The sequence below is a fragment of the Botryllus schlosseri genome, chromosome 1 (genome assembly GCF_051294905.1).
Source record: "Botryllus schlosseri isolate E-star chromosome 1, Bs_hap1, whole genome shotgun sequence".
Taxonomy (NCBI): domain Eukaryota; kingdom Metazoa; phylum Chordata; class Ascidiacea; order Stolidobranchia; family Styelidae; genus Botryllus; species Botryllus schlosseri.
In genome coordinates this window covers 4,556,635-4,577,813 of record NC_137236.1, presented here as the reverse complement: position 1 = coordinate 4,577,813, position 21,179 = coordinate 4,556,635, and the positions used below count along the sequence as shown (strand labels likewise).

Genomic DNA, 21,179 nt, shown 5'->3' with positions numbered 1-21,179 from the left:
TGCTGTAGGCCATTATTAATTCGATTAGAATTGAACCGAGAGCATGAAAAATTTTTACAAATCAGATTAGAATTACATTACCGGCATTAGGCTCTAATCATTCCAATTTGACAACTAAAATTATATAGTTGACCAATAGGGTTGTTCAAAAAAAAATTTATTTTCCAAATCTCACTCGCCTAATGACCAAATCAGGTTGTCCAAGAAAACGATGCACGCCAAATTTGACTCAATTCCAACCAGTAAAGGCCGTGCAATCTTGAATTGAAATTTTTAATTTAATAATAAAATTTAAAAAAAAAATTCTCAAATTTTTCTGTCAACCCCATGAAATTGTTGAGCTGTCTTCAAAGACGATGCAAAACAAATTTGTGTGAATTCCTACTAGTAGAAGCGTAGTTATTCGAGTTTTTCGTTGATAATTTTCGGATTATCCTTGATCCGGGGATTATTAACGAAAAATTCAAATAGTTCCGATTCTACTAGTTGGAATTCACTCAAATTTGTAGTATAATTCAAGTAGGCCTACTTTTGTTTCTAATTGAGTAGAATATACAGCGCTATTTCTACTTCTATTTGAGTAGTCAAGAAGACTACTTTATTCACTTGCGTATTTATCGAATTAGATGGTAATCTCATATCAGTACTGTTTGCATATCCAGACACAGCGACAATACCAACATTTCCATACCGATGCCAGCTTGATCCGTCAGACCGACTCATTTGCTGACCCAAAGCACCGGTACAGCAGCTGGCTCTTCTGCCTCGTCTGTCCAATCACATATAGCATTCAAATACAGAAATTGCCCACTAAGTCAGTGCTAACAATCATTTTGGTGGAGTGTACCTTTTATGCGACTACAAACAATGTAATGACGGTTCTAGATCACATTACAGAGTATTTGGTATTTTTTTATAATCTTTCATATTTCATAACGCATTGTGATAATGCTGTGGGCTGACAACGACTTCACAGAAATGTCATTTCCACTAATCCGTGTACTGCGTGGTTTTGCCCTGCATGTTTCTTATGCTGCGATACGGCCAATCGAGGTTTACAGCCTCCCACAGTGGAAAATATTATTGATCATATAATTTTCAGTGATAAATTTGCTGCTAGTGTCGTGATACCTTCATTAAAAACTTACACAAAAAGATGGCGGAAGCGTTGTGCGTTAATATTACATTCACCATCACGTGTCTTTGTGGAAATGGATTTTCGGCAGTCGTTCCTATCAAATCGAAGACACGGATTTTCAAGACAATAAATATAGCACTTAAATTCGCTTCGAAATAATGAAAGTCTACATTTAGTGTGATATTATTTTCAAGAAAAGTCATTTTGTTGCTGTTTATCGCTAGTCAACAATTAATATTTGCACAGGACAGATGACGGTTGTGCGAGCCGATAGGTGAGCTAAATTTGAACGAAAACTTGAGGGGGTCCGCGAAGACAAAAAGGTTGAGAACCACTGAGGTACAGTGTTAGTGGAAATGACATATATCAAGTCGTGATCAAGCCACGCATTGTCACATACTGGAACTAAATAGGTATGGTTGAAAAATACAAAATTATTTAGGGTGGTGTAGAAATGCTGTTATATCATTTGTGGTCTCATATTTGAGCTTTCCACATTTTTAAAAACATTATGCCGTCACAAGAGGTGATACTCAGATACTCAACCAGAAGCCGAATAGTAAGATCAGGATGGAATCTGTCAGGTACTCGATTTAGCCCAGAATTACATTTAAGAACCGTGCGACCTTCTACATTTAAGACCCTTGCGACCACCTTTTTATAAAGATCCCTTATCAATGGTGCTATTGGTGCATCAACTCACAAAACACAACCAAGCGACCAGGCGTCCGCTTCGAAACTGTGTTCATTCTTGCCGAGAACTTCCGGGTCATTAATAGTCGGGAGTGCCGCAAAGAGTATTCGTTGTGTGGCTGTCGCAGTCGACCTTGGTAGCTTGACCAAAATCTTCAAACTTCACCTCATTATTGTTTGGGAATTCTGTCAGCTGTCAATCAAAATTTCAACATCAAGCTACATAAGTATATAAAGTTGTACAAACTACTCATCCAGTTGAATGATGGCGAACTACAGTAACTGCTGCTTTTTTTGAGTAGTTCTAGTTCAAGTTGTGCATTTTAATAAAAATGTAGTCGCCGGACTACTAGAAAATGCGTGTAATCATGATGGCGGTGTTCTGTTGTGTGATGATCTTGCAGACATTGGTAACTCAGAGTCATCATTACCAAAATACATTGATATAAGCAAGCAAGAGAGGCTTTGGGGGCCGAAACCCCTCCATTTTGAAACTCAAAATGCCGATTCTATCTCCAATATTGCTTAGCTCATTTGTTATTTGGAAATTAAATTATCCGTTATTACTTAGCTATATTTTAGTTAGTTAGTTGGGATTTGTAACAGTCTTTGGTTCTAGTTTTAGTTTTGAAAACTGAGTAGTTCTAATTGTAGTTGCACATATCAAAAATCAAGCAGTTTGCACTGACTGGAACCACCGCAAACAATGTTACCTTGATATTAGTGTGAATGATCTTCCCATCGTGAAGGTAACCGACTCCAAGCAGAATCTGTTGCATGAAAGAGCGAATCTCTGCTTCTGTGATGACGCGACTACTTTTGTCGAGATCCAACGACCACTGTCAATGAAAATCAAAGCTAGTCGGATTGATAGAATGAAATCAATTGCAGTATTTGTTGGGTACATAGAAATCAGCGGTTCTCCACCAATGTGAGCTTGCGGGCAGGTAAAATTTAAACAACAAATTTTGCAGATCGGTGAACCTTCCAAGTTAGAAACTTCATATGACACTGCTATTTTGATATTTGACTTGTTATACATAGGGCTGTGCAAAATCAATACCTGATTTGGAACTTAACCGAGTATTAGGCTTCGAGTCAAGACGAGTACTCCCGTTAAACTCGTTATGTCATGATAACAGCATGAATGATGTATAAAGTTCAACTAAGGACCCTTCCTGCAATCACAAAGAGTGCAATTCCAGTTTTGCATCATATTAAAGATTATTCGGCATTTTTTGTACCATACCTATTTCATTGCACTTTTTGACAATGCTGTGTGTTGATGAAGGCTTCACATATATATGATTTTCAGTAACCTGTGCAGCTTTGTACTACATGTTTCATATGCTGCGTACGTCCAATTCAGGTTTACAGCGTTCCATAGTGCGAAATACTGTCGAAACCATAATTATTGGTAAATTAACTCACGGTTCAATTCAGCAAGGTTCATGAGTAATCATTCTTGTGGCACAGAGCATATCATTTCAGTACGGTACTCAAACAAAATTCATGGCTCTCACCTAGACTCGAATCATGAGAATTGTTACTCGATTCCCATCCGAGTACTGGGCTGGATAAATTTTTCCAAATTACATTTGAACGATAGCTACCGTTTTTCTCAAATGTGCTTAGAATTAGAATTACAGCCAGAATTACTAAATATGTGAAAGAAATACTCCAAAAATCAGTAAACTTGATATCAATTAGTTGTCAAAGTCTGCCAGAAATGAACCTTACAGAGCTGATGCGATTGCGAGCCCCACAGTTTAAGAGACATTACAGTTATCACAAGGAAATGCTTTTACCCTTCTTTTGCACAACTCGAGAACGATGTCGACAAATCCTTGTCTTGGAACAATCTGTAAAATCCAACGACATGCTTGTGATTCAAACTGCGGTGGAGATGATCTCTTGAGATATATTGTCCTTCTGGTGATCATCCGCGAGCCCCGAGCAATGCCTAAAATTCAGACACTGGGTACTAGTGTTAGTTGCGGATTCGGAAAAGTGAGTAGTTCTTGATCTATTCGTGCATCTAAAATAACTTTATTTGCCGATCAACTAGAAAACAAATGTCTTCATTTGGTGTGTCATGATACCGGTGTTTTTGCAGCCAGCTCCGAGTAATCACTATTAAGCAAGTAGTACCACCAGGTGGTTTTATAATTGAAATGCCAATATTCCTTAACTCTTATGAATTTCAGTATTTTATATCATCAGCTAGGCCCATTAGTTAATTAATTAGGGACCCGGACTTGAGAATAATTGAGTCACTTAAATTAATCAAAAATGGACATTCTACTTCAGCAGTTCCATATGCTGCCCTATGCGGAATGTGCTTAGAACTAGGACTAGAGATGAATTGTAGAGTCAGAAGATATTACCAGTTCATAAATGTCATGAGGTGGTTTATTTTAATAAGGTTTAATGATAACATGACTGATGCTATCGTTTTGGCCAATCACACCAGGTCTATAGTAGGGTTTGAATCATATCAGCCATGAGAGGTAAAAATATCGGCAATTTTTGTGACGTCACGACATGGTAGCATGGAAAAGTATTATTTGCGATTGCTACATTGGGAATAATCATCTATTTCACGTGACTTACAAGTGGTCACTTTGGTACTCGAGCATTGAAGTAGAAGTAACATTGTAAATGTCTGCTCGCGCATACGCAAAAGTAGCGATGACAAAGTAGGTACGGTAATAAGGCAAGTATTCTAGAACTGGTTTTGCCGAAAAACTGAACTGTTACATAGGAGGTACAAAAGTCGTCTAAAATATGGAGTGACTTTTGTATTAGTGGAAGTATACGGCAAAACCTACTTGAGTATTCTGAAAAAATGAGGAAGGCTACTATTGTTACTGACTGCCTCTGCATATAAGTATCCAGATGCAGTCTTTCTAGTTTATTTCATATCCAAGCATAGTAACGGCCGCAAAGTTGTTCAAATCAATGCTCTGAAGATTTAGAAATGTGCCTTACGCAAGTTGCCATATTGTTTCAATATAGGCCGGATATAGTTGGGTTATCGGTGAAAGTGTTACTAATCGGTATTGGTTCGAAAATATGATATCGGTTAGGCTTTAGCAGAATGCAATCAACCACGAACTCTAATTTGTTAAGAGCTAGGGAATACTCACTGTTCAAACTCTATAGAGTTCGCCTTCGTTGTAGTTGGCTTTCCGATAACCTGGGCCCCATGGTCAAGCAGGTTGTGCGCAGTTTCTGTGAAATGTAGCCGTTAAAATACTCTCTCGCTCACAGTTCCTATACAGAGGGTCGTTGGGAGGGGTCGCATGCCAACATTCTAGTGGGAACATCACAAATATCAACAAAATTACAGCTAGTAATTCATATTTTTATGAGATTGTTTGGGAATCAAGATTTGTGGATTTAAAACCATAATATAAATCAATATTTGGATTTGAAATAGTAAACTACTTCCGTAGTTCGATAGGAAGAGATTCAAGTATAAGGATAAACCTATTTGTAGACTTGATCAACTAGAAAATTTTCAGCTTTTCCAAATTTGATTACGATTGAAATTACAGCAGCTAAGCTATTTTTATCCATATTAGAGTAGAATTAGCAGCTTTTAGCAGTAGAACACAGCTTTTTACAAATCAGAATATTACCATGATAGCTAAACAGTTTTATGCGAATACGTTTTGAAATTGAGTTGAAGCTAAACAGTTTTACTCCAAATCAGAGTCAAGTGATAGCTACACAAATTTTTCGAAATTAGATCACAATTAGAATTACTTAATTTACAAAACTTTGACATCGAATGAATCTCAGTTTATATCAAATCCGAGTTCATTCTCATAGGCACAAAATTGGCAAATGTCTGTACATCGAACTTGGTTGGTTTCAAACGACACAGTTCCCCTGCAGCAGTTTCAAGAAAACCAGAAATTGGATTAGAATTACTATGAGAACATAGAAACATTTGGACAAATTAGATTATAATTAGATTACAGGCATTCGCTTGATTAGTTTTATTAGACAATTACACTACAATTATTACCTTGATATCTCTGTCACTCTGTGAATGATCATACAATCGTAAATATAACGACGGTAATCAGAATCTGTCGCATGCAATAACGAGTCTCTGCTTCTATGATGACGCGTTACTTTTGTAAACTTCCATCAGCGACTGAAAACATAAATTAAAGCTAATCGGAAATGACACGATGAAAACAAGAAAATAATTTGTTGGAAACATCAAAATCAGTGGTTCTCAACCTTTCTTCTAAAATTTGATAACAAAGTTTTGAACCAATAAAGCAGGGGTGTCAAACTCAAATTATGACGCAGGCCGGATTCAAGCCTTCAAATCACTCGCAGGCCGGACCAGTCAACTGATTTCAAAGTGTTACCTCGTGCTCTTGCATTTCACCAGAATACCATAAAAGCATATATAAACGATACACGGATCATAGCGTTTTTGAAGGAGCAAGTTGCAACACCTCTATTCACGAACAATGGAATTGGCAAAAATATGATGATTGCAAGGTTGAATACAGTTGAGAATAGCTAAAACAGTGGCGATAAAGACGATATATAAAGTAGCATATTTTTGCTCCCTTTGATTTAGTCGTAATCTGGCGTTAGCCATGCATATACGTTGTAAGGAATACAACATAATTGGAAACGCGGACGTTAGAAGTTGGTTTGTTATTACTAAACCGCTAGTTCGGTTTCTGTCATGTCCGGGGTTCTATTGGGTCGAAAGTGGCACAGCAGTGCGACCACAGACATTTCAATTATATATTTGCGCAACTAATATATTTACTAAGTACGGCAAACTGCATATAACGGTCAAGCATTGGCGTTTTCGCTTCTGTGAATAGCTACTTTTTGGTCCATATTTGTATAAAACTCTGAACTTATTGTGCACTTGGGGCCTTCCTGAAATTGGATGTGAATTTCAGCAGTGGTCACTAAAGTGGAACCGAAACGCCGTAGTCGGGTGGTTATTAAGAGGCCTATGAACATAGAAGTATTTCCTGCAAAAATTCGCAACATTTGCAACAAATTGCGGGACAATATAAGAATTTTTCAATCTACCGTACTCAGAATTGCTTCGCAGGCTGGATGAAATCGTCTGGCGGGTCTTATGTTTCACACCCTTGTGGTGAACCTCTCTAATTCAAAATTTCATTTCATGGTGCCATTGGGATATCGGCCTTGTTCTACGCATGGCTGTCAAAAATCGGGTACCTGGGTGATTCGAAATTGAATCCGGATAATAGGCTTCGAGTCGAGTGTTCGACAAGCGCTTATTATGATGCCATACCCGTGTTGATGACGTGGAAAGTTCAAATAAGTTACTACAACCAATATAACGCCAGTCCTATATCACATTGAAGACGATTTTGTATCCCTTTGACCACGCCTATTTCATTGCACTTTGCGGCAGTGGTGTGGGTTGATCACGGCTTCACAGATATGTCAATTTTAGTAATACGCGTCATGCATGTACCACATGTTAAGTATGTTGTGGTACGACCAATCGAGGTTTACAGCTTTGCGCACTGGACATGAGTATCGAAGCAATCCTTTTCATCGATCAATCAACTCGGAATGACAAGGAGCAGAGGATTTCAGTGATGGAACGGAACGTTTCTCCCTATTCGACTGGAATCAATGACAATAATGCGCGATTCAGTTTTAAGAACCCACCCGATTCATTCCGCACAGCTCAAGTGTCAACAATCTTCTCGGCAACGTCACATGCGAGCAAGAGCCGTAATTTGGATCCATCATATCTCTCAATTTGAGATAAGCATGGATTTCAAGATATCGGCCAGATTTACGGTACTGCAATTTGACAAACTAGATTTGCACAGAGAATTTATGATATTTTTCAGTTGTCGCGACAGTCATGAATGCTATAAAATCACTGATTTTTACAAGTAGGCCTACATGTAAGAGGGAAGTCGATACAAAATGAATTCAATTACTGATTTTATAAGTACCAACCCATGTTTATAGCAAACTTCAAAGTTAGATTGGTATGCATCAATTTCTCGAGCTGAGCTTCCAACTTTGGCACACGAAAGTCCGATGATTCGTTACTGCATATGATGATGACCGCTTGCTTGTCACATATGTTTCTGTGTCTCTGTATTAGTAACACCTGTCAAGTAAAGAAATTAGATGATACAACTTTGAAATAATAGCACTGCAATTGTGATGAGGGCTGGAAAATTCCATTTTCTTCGCAAACCCATAATGGGTTAAAATGTGGATTGGGAGGTTTTATGACCTCATAAAAAGACGTGTTATATACTCAGCATGGAACCAGCTAAGAACTCGAATTCAAACAGTTTGTTGGCAGGATACAGGCTACAACAGTGGTTCTTAAAGTATGGGTCGCGACCCAAACATAGGTCGGGAAGGGTATAATTTTGGGTCGCGACGGTACCAGAATGGTCCTTTAATATGCATGTAATATTATTTGAGATCATTGCAACAACAAAAATATCTTCGCTTTTCGCGCGATTTACTGTAGTTGGCTTGAGCATGTCGGAGAGCATATCTGGCGGTCACTGAGTTTGGTACCACGGCCAATAAGCGAGACACGTGGAGAAGTCGCCACCACAACGTGACTTGGTCATGAAAATGTGCCGACCTTTGTATTAAACAAATTGCTTTGAATTCACGGTAAGATTTTTCAACATTGGTTTTTCTGGAAGACACCGTTGGAGACCTGGGACGCTTTAGTGTAGAGTTGTACAACGAACGGTTGCCTGTTTATGAGGCCAAAACCCACGCTTGAACACATGAATATATGACGTTGGGTCAACATACGACTGGGCAAAGTGCGGTGCCAAAGAGTTCGGTGGCGATAATTGACCGTCGCTGGGTGGCCAAACCCTTCGTTATTGATATAATTGGTCGGCACCCAAATGCATTCATTTTGGTGTGTGTTGCATGGGTCGCGAGATACCACTAAAAGTCAGATTTGGGTCGCGGTCTGAAAAGTATAAGAACCACTGGGCTACAAGAACACCCCAGCTTGATGCTGAATACTTATCACGTAATCCAATCACCAAGATGCTGGATTTTGCCTAGCCCCTCGCTGATAATAACGATAGACGTCTGTGCAATATGCAATAGCTAAGGCTGGGCTCAATGATTCGACTCGAATAATTATATTTTTGTTCTCGCGTAAAATGTGCCTATCTGTACTTTCCCCATCATTCATACTGTTATGACTTCATATTGAGTGATACTCGGATACTCGACTGACTCTAAGGATGACATTGGATTCAGAATCAAATCACTCAGTTGCACAAATTCTCCCAATCCTACCACTGAGACCCGCGCGATTCCCGTTCAATAAACTTACAAATGAATGTTCTTATACACTCACAAAACACAGCCCAGCGAGCAGGTCTCCACATCGAAACCGTGTCCGTTCTTTCCGATAACTTCAAGTGCAATATAGTCGAGCGTGCGGAAAAAATTACCTTTCTTTGGCCGTCAAAGTCGACTTTGGCAGCCAGGATGAATTCTCGTCGAAATCTTCAAACCTCACCTCCATATTTTTCAGGAATAGATTCCAAGCTGTCAATACAAATTTTATATTCAATTACTCGGGTATACAGATTTGTATTAACTACCAACAAACTGCTGACAACTGCAATTATGAGGAAGAGGAATTATGGTTTCCGCTACGTAATATAATAGCAAGTGGTTCTGGTAGCAGTCGCGGATCTTGAATAGTAAATGGTTCTACTTCAAGTTGTGCATTGAAAAAAATTTAGCCGTCGACAACAACAACAACTAGAAAACGTATGTCGTCATGATACCGGTGTTGTGCTGCATGATATTATTGCAGCCTTTGTTAGCTCAGAGCAGAGCTGTAACTAAGTCACAAGTCAATCTCACTTTTACAGTTTTGACTCGAGTCAAGTCGAGTCATTTTCAATTCACCACACAGTCAAGCCCTAATTCAAGTTAACTAGTACAGAGTCGAGTGTCAGTCATAATGTTTTCACTTGAGCCCGAGTCCAAGTTCACTGTTCAGTTGTCAGTCCTATCTAATCCACTTTTTCCATCTCTCCTCGAGCAATATAGAATGGCTCACACTCAAAATATCGCTATTTTCCTCGACCCTAACAGTTTCTGGCCCTATTTTCAAAGCATCAGGACTGACAGACGAAATACCAATCATATCGTGACTTTACTATTCTTCGAAGTTACATTGATAGTCCTGAGTCATATGACACGAGTCAAGTCGGGTCACCAAATAAACATCACTGAGTCTGATTCGAGTCGTGTCATGACTTGAGTCATTGTAGCGCTGATTCAGAGTGATCACGCCAAACAGTGGTATTAGCAGTGTTGAGTATTGGAGGTCGAAACCACTCCCGTTTTGAACTCGAAACCTGGTCATTATAAGATGCCAATTCTATGCCCGATATTTCTCAGCTCATTTGTAATTTAGTAGCCAAACAATCATCAGCGAGTTGTGTATTAGTTAATTAGTAGTGGATTTTCAATGGTCGTTAACTCAAGTAGAGAATTTGGAAAAGTGAGCACTTCAAATTCTTGTTTCGTATGTTGAAAATCCAGCAGTTTGTACAAGTCTACTTTAGAGAGATTGTAGCGCCATCAATTATTTTATGTCAGTGGTACATAATGTGCATAGTTTCATCCCCGAATTGGCAAGCCAATAATTAGTCGGCTCTGGTTCTGACATAATTTTCAAAGATTATTTACGAATGCACTACTGCATGCAATGTTACCGTGATGTCTCTGTGAATGATTTCAATCGTGACGATAAACAACACCAAGCAGAATCAGTTGTGTGATAACGAGTCTTTAGTTCTGCGATGGCGCATCTTCTTTTGTGAACTTCTGTCAGCGACTGACAACTGAAATATAAGGTAATTGGATTGCTGCAATGAAAACACTAATATTCTTTGTTGTAAACAACTAAATCAGTGATTCTCCCCCTTTCTGAGTTAGAGGGACGGTCAAATTTGCAGACCGGGGAACCTTCCAAACTATAAACTTCATCTAATACTACCTTCTTTTTCAAGGTGTAATAAATAGGGCTGGCTAAAACACAGTATGCGAGTGTTTTGATCATGAATGGAGTAATGAGTTTAAGTCAGTCATGTTAACGTAACAGCAACACCACAAAGAATATAATGCCGATTCCGGTCACATTATAAAGATTGTTTTGCACTTTTATGACCATAACTATTCATCGCAATCCGCACTATGGGACAATGCTTTCGGTTGATCACGACTTCACAGATTGTAATTTTCAGTAACGTGAGTAGCTTTTGTACTGCATGTTTCGTATGCTGCAATACGAGCTATTGGGTTTCATAGCTTTTCACGGCGAGAAATATTATCGAAAGTATAATTCCCATTGGTTCAGTTCAGCATATTGGTTATATAATTTTTCTCTTTAGTGACATGGAGCATATATTGTCAGTACGAGAAACAATCCTACTACTCGATCAAAATTATTAGAATTGATACTCGATTCAGATTTGAGTCATCAAATTATTGTGTCCAGCCCTAGTGATTACAGTTGTGTCACTAGAAAATGATCACATTATCCAAACTAGATTAGGATTTATTTACGTAGTTGGGAAAAGAAATCAATTTCAGTTCATATCAATTCGAACTTGATTATCATAAGCATGAAAATAGTTAACCAATCTTGACTCGTTTCACACTATATGTGTAGAATTAGTTGACTAAATAGATTGGAATTACATTGGAAGTATTTCGCCCTATTTAGCCTAATATATTATAGATCCATAATTATGCAGTTGTCGAAGTCTGCTAGTAATGAACCCTACAGTTCTAATGCATTTTCGACTGGCACAGTTAGAGGTGCATTACATTTGTAATGAGGAAACACTTTTATCCTTCTTTTACACAACTCGAGAACGATGCAGACAAAATCCTTGTCTTTGAACACTCCGTGAAATCAAACGACGTAGCCTACTTTTGATTCAAACTTCGATGGAGAGAGCTCTTGACAAATTTGTCTTTCTCATGCTACTTCACAGATACTAGCTTTAGTTGCAGATTTTAAAAAGTGAGTAGGCCTAGTTCTAGCAGATTATGTAAAATATTTCAGTTGCCAATCGTTCGTCGTGAATCATGATATCGGTTTTTCGTTGTGTGATGTTCTTACAGCCGTCTCAGACTCATCACTACTAATAATGGTGATAGCCTTGGGGGCAAAACCTACTCGAGTACTCTGTAAAAGTAGAAGCACTATTGCTATATGCTTACGTGCGTTCAGTTGCATCCTTTCTCGTTTATTTCATGTCCAAGTCTAGCAATGGCCGCAAATTGGTTCAAATAAATGTGCTGAAGGTTTGGAAATATGTCTTGAGCTAGTTGCCATATTATTTCAAAATAGGTCGAATATATCTAGGTTATCGGTGAAGGAGCTACTTATCGACATTGGCTCAAAAATAAGATATCTGCCGTGTCGAGCTCTAGTTATGATGAGATTCGAGTACGCGACTCGAAACGTAATACTCGATTCAGATCGAATCAATCAGGAACTCGATTTTGCCGAGACCTACCAAAACTCACTGTTGAAACTCAGGAGAGGACGCCTTTGCTGTAGTTGGCTTTCCGAAATTCTAGGAGCCATCGTCAATCAGGTTATGGGCAGTTTCCGTGGAATGTAGCCGTTGAAATACTTGTTTGCCGGCACTTCCTTTACAGGGGTCGATTTCAAACATTCTAATGAGAAGATCACAGATATAAACAAAATCACAGATAGAACCCGACATTTTCACATGATTGTTAGGTAATCGGGATTGGCGAATTAAAACTTAATCGAGTCACTCAAGTGATAGATTGTGGCCAGTCGTAACCACATTATTGTAAAATCTTACCGTTGAAACATTGGCTCCAGTTGACTTTCCGGTAAGCTGAGCGTGCTAGCCAAGCAGGTGGTCGGTAGTTGTTGTGGAATGTAGCCTTTGGAAAACTCACTGGACAGTGATTGCTTTGCGGTAGCTGGTTGTGATGGGTCAATAGACAACATGCTGTGGAAATCATGGTAGGTCAGCGTTGGAAATGAGTCACTATGTTTGAGTCAGTCGCAACTCATAGCATATTTTGAGTCGAGTCAACTTACTCGATTTTTCGAGGCAGGTCAAGTTACTTATTTTTTGAATATGACTAGGGTCAAGGTAAGTCACTCATTTTTTGAAGTAGCCTTGAGTCAGGTTAAGACACTTATTTTTGAAGGCGACTCGAGTCAAGTCAAGACACTTGAGAAACTTCACTGGGTCATCCCAACACTACGGAACACTCGAGAAAAAAGGCAAAATAGCAAGCCCAATTCATATATATTTAATATACCTTTTGATGAGATTGCAAGCTGCAGTTGATTAATATTTGTAGAATCACGTATTCATTCTTCTTCATTTTCAAGAATGTTTCCTGCAACAACTGGCCTTTAAAGGCAGCTTGTCGACCAACAATGTGTACCTACAATAAAGAAAAATAACATGCAACAAGTTACCGCGTCGGATGTTTGTTGCTAGGGTTGGGCACAATCGTTCGAGTCGAGTAGTGAGATATGATTTTTTCGAGTTGTGAAATGATGCATTTTTTTGCCACAATAAGTTAATTTTTTTACCGATAATTAATTATAGTTTAAATACTATTTTCCAGTTTGGAATGCTGTAAATATTGATTGCTTGCATTGCATCATACGAAATCTGTGGTAAAAGGGTGCAGTGTTACTGCACATGACATTTCTGTGTAGTCGAGATCAACCTACATCATTGTCACATAGTGGAACGAAATAGGTATGGTTGAAAAAATTCACATTCGGTTACACAAGCATACAGACTTGTACAAATTACTCATCTAGTTAGTTGATGGCATACTAACTACTGCTTTTTGCGTAGTTGTAGTTGCGGATTTGAAAACTGAGTTGTTCTAGTTGTAGTAGAGCGTTTTCAAAAAGATGTGTTGTCGAATAACTAGAAAACATACGTCATCGTTTGCCGCGAATCGTGATAGCAGTGTTCCTTTGTCTGATGTTCTTGCAATCGAATTGCTAACTAAGAGTTAAAAGACTTGTTCTGGTTGTGAGCATGGAAACATGAGTGGTACTAGTTACTAGTTATAGTTGCAGCTGTGAGCTTTGAAAAGTGAGTAGCTCTAGTTGCGAGTTTTGAAAATTAATTAGTTATAAATCTAGTTGCATCTCTACTTACACGTGTCCGGATGTATCATTTCTAGTTCATTTCCTATACAAGCATTGAAATGGATGCAAAGATGTTCAAACAAATGTTCCGAAGGTTTGGGAATGCTCCTTGAGCTAGTCCACTTTGAAACTATGTACATTCTTGTCGAGAACTTCCGGGGCAATGCAGTTGGATGTACCGCAAGATGTACTACTTGTTTGGCCATCAAAGTCGACTCCGGTGGCTAGGCTAAAATCTCCAATCTTCAGGCCCATATTGTTCAGGGACAGGTTCTCCAGCTGCCAATACAAATCTCACATTCAGATACATAAGTTTACAAACTTGTACATACTATTAATCTGGCTGGTTGATAGCCAACTGAGTAAAGTTTTTTGAGTAGTTTCAGTTTTAGTTGTAGTTGCAGATTTGAGGCGTGAGTAGTTCTAGTTGTAGTTATGAAAAGTGCATAGTTCTAGTTATGCGTTTCCAAAACAATTGCCGAACAGCTAGAAAACATGCTTCGTCGTTTCACGAGAATTGTGATACCAATGTTCTGTTGTTTGATGTTCTTGCAGCCATCGCTACATCACAGTCATAACTACAAACAGTGACGTAGCCAGTAAAGTGGGTCTTGGGGGTTGACACGCCTGTCATTCCTAAATAAAACTCCCGTCCATTTGATATACTGATTCAGTGGTTCTATCTCTGATATTTACTAGCTCAATTGTAATTAGTAATATGTGTCATCAGCTATTCATTCGTTGCAGAATCGTAATGGTCATTAACTCTAGTTGATAAGTTTGAAACCAAGTAGTGTATTTGGAAAATCCAGTAGTTTGTACAAGTCTGCCACTGCGGCCAACAATGTTACCTGGATATCTGTGTGAACGATCCTACAATCGTGAAGATGAAAAACTCCAAGCAGAATCTGTTGCATTTAGTAATGTGTCACTGGTTCTGTGATGGCGCATCCTCTTTGTAAACTTTCATCAGCAACTGAAAACAAATGATAAGTTGATAGGATTGATAGAATCAAAACAAGAATATGATATACATCTAAATTATTGGTTCCCAACCTTTTTGAGTAGCAAATATTTAGTACCGACGAACCTTTCGAATTAGAAACTTTCTTTAATGCTGCTTTTTCGATATTTGACGTAACAGACGCAGTGCTGGGCAAAATCTAGTAACTGAGTGATTTGAGTCTAAATCGAGTACTAGGCTTCTAGTCGAATATTTGCTTATCACTCATTATGAAATCACACCAGAATGGATGACGCGGAAAGTTCAAATATGGACGTTTTATGTGACCATGTGGAATAACATGGCAGCTTTACATCAGATTAAAGATGATTTGCTATTTTTCGACAAAACCTATTTCTTGCACTTTGTGATAATGCCATGTGTTGATGGCAACTTCCAAGAAATGTTATTTCCAGTATTGTGCGAAGCTTTTTACTACACGGTAGGTATGATGCGATACGTCTAATCGTGGTTTACAGCTTTCTACAGTAAAAAATTCTCATATTTTCCAAACCAGATTACAATTAGAATTACAGCTACACATTTTTCTTAATTAGATTAGAATTACTTGGTTTGGTAAACGAAATAAAACAGAAATGAAGTCAACTTCTTATCACATTAGAGCTGCTTTTCATCGTCACAATAATGGGAGATGTCTCGAAACCAAGCTTTGTTCGTTTAGCATATCAGGAAACCGGTGATTATCATGGAATTGAAACGAGATGGTAATAAAAGTATTCAAAATGTAGATTAGAATTAGAATATTACTCAATTAGACAACTTCAATTATCTAGTCGTCCAAGTCTGTAAGTAATGAACATTACTGAGCTAATGCAATTGCCACCACTGCTGTTTGAGATCTCAACAACATAGTAAAGATCTCACCTTTCTTTTGCACAACTCAAAACGATGTGGACAAAATCCTTGTCTTGGAAGAGTCCGTGAAATGAAACCTGGACGTGAGCTCAATCCGGTTGTGTGCAGGTTTTGTGGAACGTAGCCGCTGACGAACTCGTTGGCCAGCACTTCTTTTACAGAAGCTCGATGAGACGGGTCACTCGCCAACATTCTAGTGAAGAAATCACTGATAATAACCAAATCACAGATACTAACTCGTGTATAATGCCAAATATATTTGGGAATGAAGATTTGTGGAATTAGAACTATAATACGAATCTACGTTTAGATTTGATATCGTAAACTTATTCCGCGTTTGGATAGGAAGAGATTCAAAGGATCAGGATAGGCAGATTTGGAGACTTGGATACCTGGGAAATTTTCAGCTTGATGAAGTTATATTAGGATTAGAATTACAGTACATCTACGAAGTATTTTTCATATTAGAGTACAAATATAATGACAGCTACACAGTAATCTACGAATTATATGGAATTGAGAATGATAGCAACATAGTTTTTGTTTTGAATTGGAGTAGAATTAGTATAAAAGCTAAACAGTTTACTCCAAATTAGGCAGTTATTAGAATGATGGCTACACATTAGATTACAGTTAGAATTACTAAGCTCACGAAAACTTTGACATCGAATGAAGTTCAGTTCATATCAAATCAGAATTCATTATCATGCACAAGAATGCAAAATGTCTGTACATCGAGCTTGGTTAGTCTCGCACGGCACACTTTCCTGTAGCAATGTCAGGAAAACCAGAAATTATATTATAATTAAAATGAGAGCATGGAAACGTTTGACAAATTAGATTAGAATTAGATTACAGGCATTCACTGTAATGAGTTTCATTAGGCAACTACACTAATCTTATTACCTCAATATCTCTGTGAATGTTCTGACAATCATGAAGATAACGACGTTAAACAGAGTCTGTCACATGCAATAACAAGTCTCTGCTTCTGTGATGGCGCGTCTTTCTGTAAACTTCCATCAGCGACTGAAAACATAAATTAAAGGTAATCGGATTGACAGGATAAAAACAAGAATATCATTTGTTGGGAGTATCTGAATCATTGGTTCTCAAACTATTCGAGATAGCAGGCCAGTGAAATTCGAAAATAAACTTTTGGAACCGATAACTTTCAAATTGAAAACTACCTTTCATGCCTTTTTGATATTTGAGCTGTCGTACGTAGGGCTGAGTGAAATCGAGTGCTAGACTGATTTGAAATTAAATTGAGTATCAGGCTTCGAGTCAAGTATTTGAGTATCACTAATTATGATGCCATACCAGTATGGATGATGCGGAAATTTCAAATATGTAGACTACCTTTTACGCTTTACGATAATTTGTAAATTTGTCGAGCATACCTATTTCATTACACTTTGTGACGATGCTGTGAGTTGATCACGACTTCAAAGATATGTCATTTCCAGTAACTAGCTTAGCTTTGTACTACATGTTTCGTGTGCTCTGTTGCGGCCTATTGAGGCTCACAGCTTTCCGCAGTGGAAAATACTATCGAAGCCAAAGTTCTCATTGACAAATTCACCCTACTTCAGCTTAGTTAAGTTTATTGTTAATAATTTTACCTCTTGTGACAAGGAGCATATTATTTCAGTACTCGACTCTGATCATTAGAATAACTACTCAATTTAGATCGACTACTCGAATCATTGTGACCATCCCCCTAGTTTTCAAAGTTGTGTAACTAAATTGTCAGCTTTTCAAAGCTAGATTAGAATTAAAATTATATCTACAGAATTATAGCTACTGTCTCTTTCCAAATGTCATTGAAATTAGAGTTACAGCTACATATTTTATTTTTTACAAATTAGACTAGAATTACGAAATCCACAAATGAAATGAACCTAAAATCAGTTCACTTGATATCAATTGGTTTCGCGAGTCTGTCAGCAATAAACGTTAGAGATGCATTTGAGGCACAGTGACAGAAACATTACACTGGTAACGAGGAAATGGCTTTTCCCTTCTTTTGCACAACTCGAGAACGATGTCGGCAAAATCCTTGTCTTGAAAGAATCTGCGAAATCCAACAACGTGCTTGTGATTCAAATTGCGACGTGCATGATCACCCGACACATATTGTCTTTCTGGTGATCATCCGCGAGCAATGCCTGGAATTCAGATACCGGGTGCTAGTTTCACTTACGGATTTTGAAAAGCGAGTGGTTCTAGTTCATTTGAGAATTTAAAATAATTGCAGTTGCCGATCAACTAGAAAACACGGGTCCTCATTTGGAGTGAATCATAACATTATGGATAATTATTTTTTCAAATTTGACCAGAATTAGAATGATAGCTACACAGGTATTTCTAAATTAGATTAGAATGTTAATTACTTAATTCATCAAATAAATGGTACAGAAATCAGGCTCACTTCATATCAATTCCGGGTTCATTTAGATAAGCACGAGAATAGCAGATATCTGCACATCAAGCTTGGCTCGTTTCGTACGATACAGTTTTCCTGTAGCATTTTTAGGAACACCAAAAATTAGATTGAAATGAAAATGTGGATGTAAAAGCATTGACAAATCGGATTAAAACTACATTACCAGAATTTGGCTCTAATTAAGCAAATTAGATAAGAACTATCTAGTTGTCTAGGTCTGCTAGTAATGAACATTACAGAGGTGATGCAATTGCGATCGCCTCATAAACACATTACTGGGGTTGTAACCAAGTCACGAGGTTCCGAGTCACAAGTCGATCTCACTTTTGTAGTTTTTACTCGAGTTAAGTCCGGTCATTTCCAATTCATCACCGAGTCAAGCCCGAGTCCAGGTCAGTGAGTAGACGCTTGAGTCCGAGTCACAGTGTTATGACTCGAGTCCTAGTCCAAATCATTATATTCACGGTTCAGTTTTGAGTTCAATCCGGTTCAACCCACTTTGTCCAACTCTGCTCGCGTGATATAGAATGGCTCGCATTCATAATATTGTTATTTTCTTCAGTGTTAACAGTTTCTAGCCGTATTTTCCAAGTATCAGGACTGATAGACGAAACACCAACAATGTGGTGACTTTACTATTCTTCGAAGTTATAATGAAATGTCTGTCTTGGCCGTCCTAGTCTCGAGTCATATGACTTGGTTCGAGTCATGCAAAAATGACTCCAGTACAAGTTGAGTCACAAGACACATTGACTCGAGTCAAGTCAAGTCACCAAAAATCAAGAGTCTAGTCGAGTCATGACTCAAGTCATTGCAGCGCTGAATATTACAGTTGCAACAAGGAAATGTTTTACCTTCTTTTGCACAACTCGAGGAAGATGTCGATAAAATCCTTGTCTTCGAAGAATCGGTGAAATCCAACAACATGCTTGTCATTCAAACTGTGATGGAGATAATCTCTTGATACATTTTGTCTTTCTGATGATCATTGCCTGAAATTGAGACTCGTACAAATTACCTATCTAGTTCGGTGAAGAGCAACTAACTAAGTCTTTCTCTCAGTATTTCTATATCTGATTGTGGACTTTAAAAGAAAATAGTTCTAGTTGTAGTTGCACATTTTGGAAAGCGAGTCGTTCTATCGTTGCGCAGTTTAAAAATCCAGTATGGTTCCTTACCGACCAACGATGTATACCTAGGGTAAAGAAAAATATGCACCAAGTTATCAAGTGGGAAGCTTGTGGCTAGGACTGGGCACAGTGATTCGGATATTGGAATCTGAGTTGAGTATCAATTCTAATGATTAGAGTCGAGAATTAGGAGATGATTTTTTTAGTTCTAAAATGATACGATCCTTGCCACTAAGAGGAAATACATCAATGAGAATTATAGCCATGAAATCTCGATTGGCCGTATCGCAGCATATGAAACACGCAGTACCAAGATACGCACTTTAGTTGAAATATGATATCTGCGAAGTTGTGATCAATACATAGCATTGTGACAAAATGATATGCTTGAAAAATACCAAATCATCCCTAAACTGATGTACAACTGTCATAATATGCTTTGTGCTGGAGTAAAAGGTACGTATTTGAACTTTCCACATATTTCCTATTGAGTGATCCTCGGAATGAATCATAATACTCGATTTTATTCAGACCTACCCATCCATTAAAGTCCCAGATAAATGTAGTTGCATATACTCACAAAACACAACCAAACGATTAGGTCTCCGCTTTGAAACTGTGTGCCTTCATGCCTAGAACTTTCGAGGCAATATAGTTGGATGTGCCGCAAAAAGAACTTTTTTGTTTGGTCGGCAGTGTCGACTTTGGCAACTCGGTCGAAATCTCCAAACTTTACGTCCATGCTATTGTTTAGGAATGGATATCCTGCTGTCAAGAAAAATTTCACGTACAGTTACACACGTAGGCCTACATAGACTTGTGCAAACTAACAAACTAGTTAGATCAGTGGTTCCCAAAGTGGGCGCCGGCAAGCGCGAAGGGGGCGCGAGCGTGAAGGTGGTGCGAGCGCGAAGGGGGCGCTGGCCATGAAATGGGTGATTGGGGGGCGCTGACTATTAAAGTGGGGCGGTAGGGGGCGCCGAGAGTAAATGAGAGTAAACGGTGTACGTTTAGAAGGTAACTGCTGCGTAGCGCTGAAACGATTTATAAATAAAGCTGCAAAATGCAGAATCGAATCAGCCAGGGCAATTTAGGGCAGTCCGTCCATTCAGCTGTACCGGAAAAGTCCATTGTTAATTGACAATGTTGAACCTGGGACAGCAGAGTACCCCTAAAAAGCGCGGTTCATCGTGTGCTGTGAGAACTACGAAGAATTTGAGCAGTTATTGCTCACTGCAGGGTGTGATGGCATTTTAACCCGAACTACCCGGCGTTATTCTACTTTGTTTCAAACGAGCGTGGATTTACCACAGTGCCGCGACAGTGGCCTTCGACACGGCGTTTTTGGATGCGAGAAAAGACATCGCTTTCACTTGATGAGTATATTTGCCAATATTAATGAGTAGAAGAATATATCCGTTCTTAGTAATGATGAACCTGAAAAAAGTGTATATTGCGAGTTTTATACAACTGAGTAATTCAAAGTGAGTAAGTCTAGTTATAGATGTAGTTGCTAGTTTTGAAAAGCGAGTAAAAGTGAGTAATTCTAGTTCTAGTTGTACATGCTGGTTTTGAAGAGTGAGTGATATAAAAGTTAGTAATTCTAGTTCTAGTTCTAGTTGCTAGTTCTAAAAAGCGAGCAATTCTAAAGTGAGTAA

General features: G+C 38.4%; 3 protein-coding genes and 1 long non-coding RNA gene across 5 annotated transcripts in view; 2 read left to right on the top strand and 2 right to left on the bottom strand.

Moving 5' to 3' along the window:
• The window catches only part of LOC145446767 (uncharacterized), a 50,102-nt gene extending 30,669 nt beyond the window's left edge, over window positions 1–19,433 (bottom strand). The window contains exons 1-6 of the long non-coding RNA XR_013917355.1: window positions 18,377–19,433; window positions 16,849–18,113; window positions 15,952–16,135; window positions 13,208–15,039; window positions 12,736–12,888; window positions 12,428–12,580 (exon numbers count right to left, since the gene is read on the bottom strand). This is a non-coding gene — a long non-coding RNA (uncharacterized LOC145446767). The remainder of the gene's footprint in view (window positions 1–12,427; window positions 12,581–12,735; window positions 12,889–13,207; window positions 15,040–15,951; window positions 16,136–16,848; window positions 18,114–18,376) is intronic.
• Window positions 1–21,179, top strand: part of LOC145443231 (serine/threonine-protein kinase PLK1-like) — a 430,606-nt gene that overhangs the window by 135,370 nt on the left and 274,057 nt on the right. The window lies entirely within an intron of this gene.
• Window positions 1–21,179, top strand: part of LOC145436146 (serine/threonine-protein kinase PLK1-like) — a 992,061-nt gene that overhangs the window by 758,899 nt on the left and 211,983 nt on the right. The gene's annotated exons all lie outside the window — the stretch shown is intronic.
• Window positions 652–3,223, bottom strand: LOC145449089 (serine/threonine-protein kinase PLK1-like). The gene is made up of 3 exons (XM_080327596.1): window positions 2,545–3,223; window positions 1,838–2,024; window positions 652–769 (listed from the first exon to the last, which is right to left on the bottom strand). The coding sequence occupies exons 1-2, from the start codon at window positions 2,608–2,610 to the stop codon at window positions 1,911–1,913; spliced, it is 180 nt and encodes a 59-aa protein (XP_080183722.1). The 5' UTR covers window positions 2,611–3,223; the 3' UTR covers window positions 652–769; window positions 1,838–1,910.

Coding starts and splice junctions, on each gene's coding strand:
- LOC145449089 (XM_080327596.1), bottom strand. CDS start 2,610: ATGCAACAGATTCTGCTTGGAGTCGGTTACCTTCACGATGGGAAGATC. Junction 2,025..2,544: donor TCATTCACACTAATATCAAG/GTAACATTGTTT, acceptor TTTGATTGACAG/CTGACAGAATTCCCAAACAA.